The sequence below is a fragment of the Oncorhynchus kisutch genome, linkage group LG8 (assembly GCF_002021735.2).
Source record: "Oncorhynchus kisutch isolate 150728-3 linkage group LG8, Okis_V2, whole genome shotgun sequence".
Taxonomy (NCBI): domain Eukaryota; kingdom Metazoa; phylum Chordata; class Actinopteri; order Salmoniformes; family Salmonidae; genus Oncorhynchus; species Oncorhynchus kisutch.
Genome location: NC_034181.2, coordinates 27,614,330 through 27,627,412, shown reverse-complemented (window position 1 = coordinate 27,627,412; position 13,083 = coordinate 27,614,330). Strand labels below are relative to the sequence as shown.

The 13,083-nt window shown below is 46.1% G+C and overlaps 1 protein-coding gene across 1 annotated transcript in view; it reads right to left on the bottom strand.

The window, feature by feature from the left end:
- The window catches only part of LOC109895947 (oxysterol-binding protein 2), a 74,532-nt gene that overhangs the window by 57,079 nt on the left and 4,370 nt on the right, over nt 1-13,083 (bottom strand). The window contains exon 2 of the mRNA XM_031830015.1: nt 1,355-1,563. Within this exon, the coding sequence (XP_031685875.1) occupies nt 1,355-1,563 (209 nt within the window). The remainder of the gene's footprint in view (nt 1-1,354; nt 1,564-13,083) is intronic.

Sequence of the window (13,083 nt, the reverse complement as noted above, 5' to 3'; positions counted from 1 at the left end):
ATACGGGTTTGCTGACAAATTCACGAAAATGATATGCGTACGTCGATGTGGCTGGAAACCGCAAGTTGTTATGATTCTGAACAGTCAGATAGTAGCAACAATGAAGAGAAGCTGCCGTGTGGGGAATTGGAAGTGGCTCGTTTCAGATAGTAGCAACAATGAAGAGAAGCTGCCGTGTGGGGAATTGGAAGTGGCTCGTTTCAGATAGTAGCAACAATGAAGAGAAGCTGCCGTGTGGGGAATTGGAAGTGGCTCGTTTCAGATAGTAGCAACAATGAAGAGAAGCTGCCGTGTGGGGAATTGGAAGTGGCTCGTTTCAGATAGTAGCAACAATGAAGAGAAGCTGCCGTGTGGGGAATTGGAAGTGGCTCGTTTCAGATAGTAGCAACAATGAAGAGAAGCTGCCGTGTGGGGAATTGGAAGTGGCTCGTTTCAGATAGTAGCAACAATGAAGAGAAGCTGCCGTGTGGGGAATTGGAAGTGGCTCGTTTCAGATAGTAGCAACAATGAAGAGAAGCTGCCGTGTGGGGAATTGGAAGTGGCTCGTTTCAGATAGTAGCAACAATGAAGAGAAGCTGCCGTGTGGGGAATTGGAAGTGGCTCGTTTCAGATAGTAGCAACAATGAAGAGAAGCTGCCGTGTGGGGAATTGGAAGTGGCTCGTTTCAGATAGTAGCAACAATGAAGAGAAGCTGCCGTGTGGGGAATTGGAAGTGGCTCGTTTCAGATAGTAGCAACAATGAAGAGAAGCTGCCGTGTGGGGAATTGGAAGTGGCTCGTTTCAGATAGTAGCAACAATGAAGAGAAGCTGCCGTGTGGGGAATTGGAAGTGGCTCGTTTCAGATAGTTTTGTCTTGATCTTGATACTATGTCTTATTTTGAGGTGTTTTTACTGATTTCATGTTAATGCTAATATGGCTAAAATTCACTAGCTAGCTAACCAACAACTATAACAATATATTTGAAAGAGAACAAGTGCTCATTGTGCAAATGTATTTATGACTAAATACAATTTACATGTTGTCAACAATCTAAGCCAACCCCCCGTTTTCCCCTGTAGTTGCGTACGCCTGGGTTTTGTTGCTAAACAACCAACCCGTCTCCAGACACCAGGCCTGGAGGACTGTGTATCTAGTAGGGTGAGTGACTAACTGTGTATTGTTTTGGCAAAGTACAAAACGCTTCCCACGTTCGAACACTCACACCCAAGAGACACCCACATCAAAGCACACCTCCAAAACCCAAATCTTCTTCTCAGTCACATTTCCTAATGAGGAGAATTGAAACCAAGGCGCAATCAGCAAGTTCAGCCTCCCTTTAAAAGCATAACATTATCAAATAACACGCATTCTTACCAGACTGGTCATTCATCATGCGGATGGCTTTGGCCTTGGCCAGCTCCAGCGCTGTGACCCATCTCTGACGTTCCACCTCTGTGCTGGCCTTCAGGTGGTAGGTGCGCCCACCGCTGCTCAGGACGATGTTACAGGCGTCCTCCGTGTCGATGTGGGCCGTGGCCAGGTTGATGGTGCCGCGACACGTATGGGCCATCTCTGCCTGAGTCCTGCAGGGGAACAACCACAAAGACAGACAGGGAGACAGAGAGAGACAGGGACACAGACACAAGAAACAGAGGCAGACAGAGAGACGGACAAGGACAAGACACCAAGTCACAGAAGCAGAGATTGAGACACGGGGACAGAGACAGGGACAAAAACAAAAAAGATAGAGAGAAAGGCTGATTAGTAGTCAAATCCCAATGCTTTGTATCTACTACTAACCTACTGTAATGTTATGTCTGACTGGACAATGTATGCAGTCGCTTGATAAACAGTCATGACAAAACACTCAATTATTCCAATATTTGGCGATGGGGCCCGGCTCAGGTACAGGTTCAGGTACAGGTTCAGGTACAGGTTGAGGTGAGAGGAAGCAAGGAGGCAGAGGATACAGAGAGTCAGAAATAGGGAGGGACACATGCAATAGTGAAATTAAAAGACAGTGGCGTTGAAAGTTAAAACAGTCAAGAGCCATCCTTGGTTTACTGTCTTGTAGACTGTATTAAACCACTGTGTAACAGTGTTCTCTGTTCCCAGCATGTCTATACACACATTCTTACATACAGCCAGCACCAGAAATCCCCACAAGGATAGTCAAACAGGGGTTGGGTTTAGGAGTTAGGGTTAAGGTCAGGTTTAGGAGTTAGGGTTAAGGTCAGGTTTAGGAGTTAGGGTTAAGGTCAGGTTTAGGAGTTAGGGTTAGGGTTAAGGTCAGGTTTAGGAGTTAGGGTTAAGGTTAAGGTCAGGTGAGGTTTAGGAGTTAGGGTTAAGGTCAGGTGAGGTTTAGGAGTTAGGGTTAAGGTCAGGTGAGGTTTAGGGTTTTAGGGAAAATAGGATTTTGAATGGAAATCAATTTTAGGTCCCCACAAGGATAGTAAAACATATACTGTGTGTATATGTGCACACATACTTTGGGCAAAGAACCTAGTATTGCACTTTCAGTGGGCCACAGAATGTTGGATAACAAGGCCATTGTGTGGCTCCAAACCCCCATGGTGGACAAAAACAAACAATGAATAACAACAGTGCACACAAAGGACAGAGAGAAAGGGAGAGGGTGTGAGAGAGAGGAAAAGGGAGAGGGTGTGAGAGAGAGGAAAAGGGAGAGGGTGTGAGAGAGAGGAAAAGGGAGAGGGTGTGAGAGAGAGGAAAAGGGAGAAAGACCACAGAGAAAGGGAGAGGGTGTGAGAGAGAGGAAAAGGGAGAAAGACCACAGAGAAAGAAAGAGAGAGAATTGCCTTCGACCAACTTGTTTCCACATTTTCAATAATCATCATCAGTCTGAGCTAACCATAGACGCTGGACTATCATCAGAGAACAGACACAGGTGAATGAAATCCTTCCAATCCTTGATGCAGATAAGTCCTCAGGAGAAGAGCAATACAGTTATTACTCAAACAAATAGTTTTGTCATGTAGGTACATTGGGAACCTTCAGTCTAATTAGTATTGGCTAGGCTGTGTGGTAGGACCAGGGTGTCAGTCTAACTCCCCTCTGAAGACAGAGCAGGAGCTCAGTCACAACTCACAGGCTTTATCCTCAGCAACCCAATAAGGAGCAGTTTAATGTGAACAGGCTCAAAGAACAACAGACATTATACAGGATAAGGGGCTGGGACGGGCAGTGTGTGTGTAGGATATCTGTTTGTACACAGTTGTCCAAGGCCCAGACATAAGTTACTTAGTAACAGTTGCAGTGCCCTGGAGCTGTGTCGCATCGCTGAACTCCTGTAATGGTGAGAACAGCTAAACTCAACCAGCTTCTGAGGAGGTAATACAGCCCACGGTGTGTGTCAATAATGTCCCACGGTGTGTGTGTCAATAATGTCCCACTGTGTGTGTCAAATCAAATCTAATTGTATTGGTTACATAAACATGGTTAGCAGATGTTATTGCGAGTGTAGCGAAATGCTTGTGCTTCTAGATCTGACAGTGCAGCAGTATCTAACAGGTAATATCTAACAAATTCCACAACTAAACCTAATACACACAATCTAGTAAAGGAATAAGAATATTTAAGTATAAAATACACTGCTCAAAAAAATTAAGGGAACACTAAAATAACACATCCTAGATCTGAATGAAATATTCTTATTAAATACTTTTTTCTTTACATAGTTGAATGTGCTGACAACAAAATCACAAAAATTATCAATGGAAATCAAATTTATCAACCCATGGAGGTCTGTATTTGGAATCACACTCAAAATTAAAGTGGAAAACCACACTACAGGCTGATCCAACTTTGATGTAATGTCCTTAAAACAAGTCAAAATGAGGCTCAGTAGTGTGTGGCCTCCACGTGCCTGTATGACCTCCTTACAACGCCTGGGCATGCTCCTGATGAGGTGGCGGATGGTCTCCTGAGGGATCTCCTCCCAGACCTGGACTAAAGCATCCGCCAACTCCTGGACAGTCTGTGGTGCAGCGTGGCGTTGGTGGATGGAGCAAGACATGATGTCCCAGATGTGCTCAATTGGATTCAGGTCTGGGGAACGGGCGGGCCAGTCCATAGCATCAATGCCTCCCTCTTGCAGGAACTGCTGACGCACTCCAGCCACATGAGGTCTAGCATTGTCTTGCATTAGGAGGAACGCAGGGCCAACTGCACCAGCATATGGTCTCACAAGGGGTCTGAGGATCTCATCTCGGTACCTAATGGCAGTCAGGCTACCTCTGGCGAGCACATGGAGGGCTGTGCGACCCCCCCAAAGAAATGCTACCCCACACCATGACTGACCCACCGCCAAACCGGTCATGCTGGAGGATGTTGCAGGCAGCAGAACGTTCTCCATGGTGTCTCCAGACTGTCACATGTGCTCAGTGTGAACCTGCTTTCATCTGTGAAGAGCACAGGGCGCCAGTGGCGAATTTTCCAATCTTGGTGTTCTCTGGCAAATGCCAAACGTCCTGCACGGTGTTGGGCTGTAAGCACAACCCCCACCTGTGGACGTCGGGCCCTCATACCACCCTCATGGAGTCTGTTTCTGACCGTTTGAGCAGACACATGCACATTTGTTGCCTGCTGGAGGTCATTTTGCAGGGCTCTGGCAGTGCTCCTCCTGCTCCTCCTTGCACAAAGGCGGAGGTAGCGGTCCTGCTGCTGGATTGTTGCCCTCCTATGGCCTCCTCCACATCTCCTGATGTACTGGCCTGTCTCCTGGTAGCGCCTCCATGCTCTGGACACTACGCTGACAGACACAGCAAACCTTCTTGCCACAGCTCACATTGATGTGCCATCCTGGATGAGCTGCACTACCTGAGCCACATGTGGGGGTTGTAGACTCCGTCTCATGCTACCACTAGAGTGAAAGCACCGCCAGCATTCAAAAGTGACCAAAACATCAGCCAGGAAGCATAGGAACTGAGAAGTGGTCTGTGGTCCCCACGTGCAGAACCACTCCTTTATTGGGGGTGTCTTGCTAATTGCCTATAATTTCCACCTATTGTCTATTCCATTTGTACAACAGCATGTGAAATGTATTGTCAATCAGTGTTGCTTCCTAAGTGGACAGTTTGATTTCACAGAAGTGTGATTGACTTGGAGTTACATTATGTTGTTTAAGTGTTTCCTTTATTTTTTTGAGCAGTGTATATGGATGAGCAGTGACAGTGGCTAAGATGCAGTAGATAGTGAAGGATGCAGTATACATTATATACATACAAGTTAATGCAAGATATGTAAACATTCTTAAAGTGGTATTATTAAAGTGACCAATGATATCAAGTCTGTAGGTATGCAGCAGCCTCTGTGCTAGTAGTGGCTGTTTAATAGTCTGATGGCCTTGACTCAAAAACAGCTTCTATCTCTCTGTCCTAGCTTTGATGCACCTGTACTGACCTCGCCTTCTGGATGGAAGCGGGGTGAACCGGCAGTGGCTCGGGTGGTTCTTGATGATCTTTTTTGCCTTCCTGTGACATCGGGTGTTGTAGGTGTCCTGGAGGGCAGGTAGTTTGCCCCCGGTGACGCATTGTGCAAACCGCACCACCCTCTGGAGAGCCTTGCGGTTATGGGCGGTGCAGTTGCCGTACCAGGCGGTGATATAGCCCAACAGGATGCTATCAATTGTGCACCTGTAAAAGTTAGTGAGGGTTTTCGGTGACAAGACACATTTTTTCAGCTTCCTGAGGTTGAAGAGGCGCTGTTGCGCCTTCTTCACCACACTGTCTGTGTGCGTGGACCATTGCAGTTTGTCGGTGATATGAACACAAAGGAACTTAAACCTTTCCACCTTCTCCACTGCTGTCCCGTTGATGTGGATGGGGGGGGGGGGGGGGGTACTCCCTTTGCTGTTTCCTGTAGTCCAATAAAGTCCAAAAATAGAAGAACTGTTTGGCCATAATGACCATCGTTATGCTTGGAGGAATAAGGGGGAGGCTTGCAAGCCGAAGAACACCATCCCAACCGTGAAGCACGGGGGTGCCAGCATCATGTTGTGGGGGTGCTTTGCTGCAGGTGGGACTGGTACACTTCCCAAAATAGATGACATCATGAGGAATTGAAAATTATGTGGATATATTGAAGCAAGATCTCAAGACATCAGTCAGGAAATTAAAGCTTGGTCGCAAATGGGTCATCCAAATGGACAATGACCCCAAGCATACTTCCAAAGTTGATGCAAAATGGCTTAAGGACAACAAAGTCAAATATTGGAGTGGCCGCTACAAAGCCCTGACCTGAATCTTATAGAACATTTGTGGGCAGAAGTGAAAAAGCATGTGCGATCAAGGAGGCCTACAAACCTGACTCAGTTACACCAGCTCTGTCAGGAGGAATGGGCCAAAATTCACCCAACTTACTGTGGGAAGCTTATGGAATGCTACCTGAAACATTTGACCCAAATTAAACCATTTAAAGGCAATGCTACCAAATACAAATTGAGTGTATGTAAACTTTTGACCCACTGAAAATGTGAAGAAATAAAAGCTGAAATATATAATTCTCTCTACTATTATTCTGACATTTCACATTCTTAAAATAAAGTGGTGATCCTAACTGATCTAAGAGGGAATTTTTACTAGGATTAAATGTCAGGAATTGTGAAAAACTGAGTTTAAATGTATTTGGCTAAGGTGTATGTAAACTTCCGACTTCAACTGTACATAGGCGTACAGAGGCCCATTATCAGCAACCATCACTCCTGTGTTCAAATGGCACATTGTGTTAGCTAATCCAAGTGAATCATTTTAAATGGCTAATTGATCATTAGAAAACCCTTTTGCAATTATGTTAGCACAGATGAAACCTGTTGTGCTGATTAAAGAAGCAATAAAACTGGCCTTCTTTAGACTAGTTGAGTATCTGGAGCATCAGCATTTGTGGGTTCGATTACAGGCTCAAAATGGACAGAAACAAAGACCTTTCTTCTGAAACTCGTCAGTCTATTCTTGTTCTGAGAAATGAAGGCTATTCCATGCGAGAAATTGCCAAGAAACTGAAGATCTCATACAACGCTGTGTACTACATTCACAGAAAAGTGCAAACCGGCTCTAACCAGAATAGAAAGAGGAGTGGGAGGCTAGTCTCTCTTGACTGTTTAGCCAAGACATGAGTAGCTGGCCAGCCTGCTTGCAAGATTTCATTCTGGGTGCCGAGATTAAAGGTAAAGCTGATCTTAAACAAGCAATTTGTGGTCAACTTTTCCCTGGCTACATCTTAGACCAGATAGGGACATGGTCATGCAAAGCAACAGGGAGAGAAGGGTTCCTCAACAGCCCAGCTTCCAGCGTGCGCTGCCTTCCCAGAGCTCTAGCTCTAACTGGGTCACACCACCGTAAGTGTGCTGATGAGAAAGATGAGATCCATTCTGATCCCTCTGCTCTGTGAGGAGGCAAAACCATGCAACGGCAAAGGGATTACAGAGCCAAGGCACAGCAGAAGCTGAGAGAGATAAGGACGGCAGGGCAGAAAAAGAGAGAGAGAGAGAGAGAGAGGAGAGAGAGATATGGACGGTGGGGCAAAGAGAGAGAGAGATATGGACGGTGGGACAGAGAGAGAGAGAGAGATATGGACGGTGGGACAGAGAGAGAGAGAGAGATATGGACGGTGGGACAGAGAGAGAGAGATATGGACGGTGGGAAAGAGAGAGAGAGATATGGACGGTGGGACAGAGAGAGAGAGAGAGAGATATGGACGGTGGGACAGAGAGAGAGAGAGAGAGAGAGAGAGATATGGACGGTGGGACAGAGAGAGAGAGAGAGAGAGAGAGAGAGAGAGATATGGACAGTGGGACAGAGAGAGAGAGAGAGAGAGAGAGAGAGATATATGGACGGTGGGACAGAGAGAGAGAGATATGGACGGTGGAGCAGAGAGAGAGAGATATGGACGGTGGGACAGAGAGAGAGAGAGAGAGAGATATGGACGGTGGGACAGAGAGAGAGAGAGATATGGACGGTGGGACAGAGAGAGAGAGAGAGAGAGAGAGAGAGAGAGAGTGATATGGACGGTGGGACAGAGAGAGAGAGAGAAAGATGGACGGTGGGACAGAGAGAGAGAGAGAGATATGGACGGTGGGACAAAGAGAGAGGGAAAGAGAGAGAGAGAGGGAAAGAGAGAGAGAGAGACAGAGAGAGAGGGAAAGAGAGATATGAATCAGAAAGAGGGAGTGTGAGGGCCAGCGGGTCCTGTGTGTTGTGCTGGTAAAGTATTAAGGGGATTTTACCTGTCGTTCCCCTGAGCACCACACAACCACACAAAACACAGATCCACCGATCTGAGGGCGTGTAATGAAACAGAACAGCGTCTCAACACACTAGAGAGACTAGCTGGCACAGGCATGAGCAGACAGGCAGGACACACAGAGACAAACAGGTAAACAGAGAGACATACAGGAAGAAAGACAAGGACAAATATACAGCATGGTAAGAAGGGAACACAACAGGATACAAGAAGAGATAGGCACTACATGTCCCTTGGTGTTTTTCTCCTAAGGAGGGAGAGAGTAATGAAAACATGAGATGAGGACAGAGATACTGCGGCACGTACAGTATGACCTGCTGAAAGATTAAAGCTGAGGATGTTAAGTGTTTCTATTCAGCATTGTCTCTCGCACACACACACACACACACACACACACGGCACTGAGCCCAAGGCAGAGCCCGTTAATTTGATTAGACCACATCTTCCCTCCTCTCCAACATCTCCAGGCCAGAGCGAGCCTACGTCCGAGGAAGGCTCTGAGCTCAGTGCTGAGCAGGACTGTCCCTGCCCCTCCAGCTGGCTCTTGTATTGTCTCATAACTCTTCTTTCCTCCCTTCAGGCAAGGACACAGTGTGCCAGCAGGACCAAAAACCTAACTGAGAGATGAAAAGGATGCAGAACCCCCACCTAGCCATGTAACTATCCAGTTAAAACTGGACGAATACTTCCATCTCAGAGCCAAGCTGAGATGTGCATGGGGCGCCAGGCTGAGAGTGTGTGAGGCAGTGATAGCAGGGCTTGCATAGGGCTCCAGACGTTAATGCTTTGTAATCTTTACTAAAGCACTGTCAGATTTCCTCTCAGAGGTAAGTAAAGCTGTGATGAGAGTTAAAGCCGGAAGAAAGAGTCAATGAAGCAATAAAAAATGAAAGACGTGAGGAGGGGAAAGGTCTTGTCACACATTGAAGTGAGATAATGGTGGGTGTTCACCTCCTGACTGGTGATGGGAAAACAGTAAACAGACAAAGGTAGGTAGGGGAGGTGGCTGACATGGAGTAAAAGAGAGGCAGAAAAACAAATCAAAGTTGATTGGTCACGTACATAGTTTAGCAGATGTTATAGCTGGTGCAGCAAAATGCTCATGTTATTAGACCGGACTGCCGTTGACCAGCACAAAAACATCCTGTGGCGTTCTGCATTAGCATCGAATAGCCCCCGCGAAATGCTACTTTTCAGGGAAGTTAGGAACCAATATACACAGGCAGTTAGGAAGGCAAAGGCTAGCTTTTTCAAACAGAAATTTGCATCCTGTAACACAAACTCACAAAAGTTCTGGGACACTGTAAAGTCCATGGAGAATAAGAGCAACTCTTCCAGCTGCCCACTGCACTGAGGCTAGAAAACACTGTCAAACACCGATGAATTTTTCTACGGCTGGCCATGCTTTCCACCTGGCTACCCCGACCAACAGCCCTGCACCACTCACTGCAACTTGCCCAAGCCTCCCCATTTCTCCTTCACCCAAATCCAGATAGCTGATGTTCTGAAAGAGCGGCAAAATCTGGACCTCTACAAATCAGCAGGGCTAGACGATCTGGACCCTTTCTTCCTAAAAATTATCTGCCAAAATTGTTGCAACCCCTATTACTAGCTTTTTCAACCTCTCTTTTGTGTCGTCTGAGATCCCCAAAGATTGGAAAGCTGCCACGGTCATCCCCCTCTTCAAAGGGGGAGACACTCTAAACCCAAACTGCTACAGACCTATATCTATCCTACCCTGCCTTTCTAAGGTCTTCGAAAGCCAAGTCAACAAACAGATCACCGACCATTTCGAACCCCACCGTACCTTCTCCGCTATGCAATCTGGTTTCCGAGCTGGTCATGGGTGCACCTCGGCCACACTCAAGGTCCTAAACAATATCATAACCGCCATCGATAAGAGACAATACTGCCGAGCTGTATTCATCGACCTGGCCAAGGCTTTCGACTCTGTCAATCACCATATTCTTACCAGCAGACTTAACAGCCTTGGTTTCTGCCTAGCCTGGTTCACCAACTACTTCTCTGACAGAGTTCAGTGTGTAAAATCGGAGGGCCTGTTGTTCGGACCTCTGGCAGTCTTTATGGGGGTGCCACAGGGTTCAATCCTCGGGCCGACTCTTTTCTCTGTATACATCAATGATGTTGCTCTTGCTGCTCGTGATTCTCTGATCCACCTCTACGCAGACGACACCATTCTGTATACTTCTGGCCCTTCTTTGGACACTGTGTTAACTAACCTCCAGACGAGCATCAATGCCATACAACTCTCCTTCCGTGGCCACCAACTGCTCTTAAATGCAAGCAAAACTAAATGCATGCTCTTCAACCGATCGCTGCCCACACCTACCCACCCGTCCAGCATCACTACTCTGGACGGTTCTGACTTAGAATATGTGGACAACTACAAATACCTAGGTGTCTGGTTAGATGGTAAACTCTCCTTCCAGACTCACATTAAGCATCTCCAATCCAAAATTAAATCTAGAATCGGCTTCCTATTTCACAACAAAGCATCCTTCACTCATGCTGCCAACCATACCCTCGTAAAACTGACTATCCTACCGATCCTTGACTTCAGCGATGTCATTTACAAAATAGCCTCCAACACTCTACTCAGCAAATTGGATGCAGTCTATCACAGTGCCATCCGTTTTGTCACCAAAGACCCATATACTACCCACCACTGCGATCTGTATGCTCTTGTTGGCTGGACCTCGTTTCATATCCGTTGCCAAACCCACTGGCTCTCATCTATAAGTCTTTGCTAGGGAAAGCCCCGCCTTATCTCAGCTCACTGGTCACCATAGCAGCACCCACCCGCAGCACGCGCTCCAGCAGGTATATTTTCGCTGGTTACCCCCAAAGCCATCCTTCGGCCGCCTTTCCTTCCAGTTCTCTGCTGCCAATGACTGGAACGAACTGCAAAAGTCTGGAGACTCATACCTCTCTCACTAGTTTTAAGCACCAGCTGTCAGAGCAGCTCACAAATCACTGCACCTGTACATAGCCCTTCTGTAAATAGCCCATCCAACTACCTCATCACCATATTGTTATTTATTTTGCTCCTTTGCACCCCAGTATCGCTACTTGCACACTCAACTTCTGCACATCTATCACCCCCGTGTTTAATTTGCCATACTGTAATAATTTCGCCACTATGACCTATTTATTGCCTCACCCCCTTATCCTACCTCATTCGCACACACTAATATATATATATATATACTTTTTCTATTGTGTTATTGACTGTACGTTTGTTTATCCCATGTGTAACTCTGTGTTGTTGTTTGTGTCGCACTGCGTTGCTGTATCTTGGCCAGGTCGCAGTTGTAAATGAGAACTTGTTCTCAACTAGCCTACCTGGTTAAATAAAGGTGTTCTCAACTAGCCTACCTGGTTAAATAAAGGTGTTCTCAACTAGCCTACCTGGTTAAATAAAGGTGTTCTCAACTAGCCTACCTGGTTAAATAAAGGTGTTCTCAACTAGCCTACCTGGTTAAATAAAGGTGTTCTCAACTAGCCTACCTGGTTAAATAAAGGTGAAAAAAAAAAATATATATATATATATATATATATAAATAAGTTAGCTCCTAACAACGCGGTAAAATGTCAAACAGGTAAATATACAGTACCAGTTAAGAGTTGGGACACAGCTGCTCATCGCATTGTGGAATAATAGTGAAGACATCAACACTATGAAATAACACGTATGGAATCATCTAGTAACCAAAAAAGGGTATATTTTAGATTCCTGCCTTGATGACAGCTTTGCACACTCTTGACATTCCCTCAACCAGCCTCATGAGGTAGTCACCTGGAATGCATTTCAATTAACAGGTGTGCCTTGTTAAGTTAATTTGAGGAATTTCTTTCTTAATATGAAAAAAAAAACAGCTGAAATAAGCAAAGAGAAATGACAGTCCATCATTACTTTAAAACATTAAGGTCAGTCAATGGGAAACATTGAGAACTTTGAAAGTTTCTTCAACTCCAGTCACACAAACCATCAAGCGCTATGATGAAAGTGACTCTCATGAGGACCGCCACAGGAATCAGATTGCAGCCCAAATAAATGCTTCACAGATTTCAAGTAATAGACACATCTCAACATCAACTGATTAGAGGAGACTGCGTGAATCAGGCCTTCATGGCCAAATTGCTGAAAAGAAACCACTACTAAAGGACACCAATAATAAGAAGAGACTTGCTTGGGCCAAGAAACACAAGCAATTAACATATCCTGCCTGTTTGGTTCTGTCCGGGGGTATAGTCGGACAGGGCCACATTGTCTCCCGATCCCTCCTGTCTCAGCCTCCAGTATTTATGCTGCAGCAGTTTGTGTGTCGGGGGGCTAGGGTCAGTCTGTTATATCTGGAGTATTTCTCCTGTCTTATCTGGTGTCCTGTGTGAATTTAAGTATGCTCTCTTTTTTTCTCTCTCTCGGGGGATCTGAGCCCTAGGACCATGCCTCAGGACTACCTGGCCTGATGACTCATTGCTGTACCCGGTCCACCTGGCTGTGCTGCTGCTCCAGTTTCACCTGTTCTGCCTGCGGCTATGGAACCCTGACCTGTTCACTGGACGTGCTACCTGTCAGAGACCTGCTGTTTTCAAATCTCTAGAGACAACAGGAGCGGTAGAGAAACTCTGAATGATCGGCTATGAAAAGCCAACTGACATTTACTCCTGAGGTGCTGACCTGTTGCACCCTCTACAACTACTGTGATTATTATTATTTGACCCTGCTGGTCATCTATGAACATTTTAAAATCTTGGCCATGTACTGTTATAATCTCCACCCAGCACAGCCAGAAGAGGACTGGCCACCCCTCATAGTCTGGTTC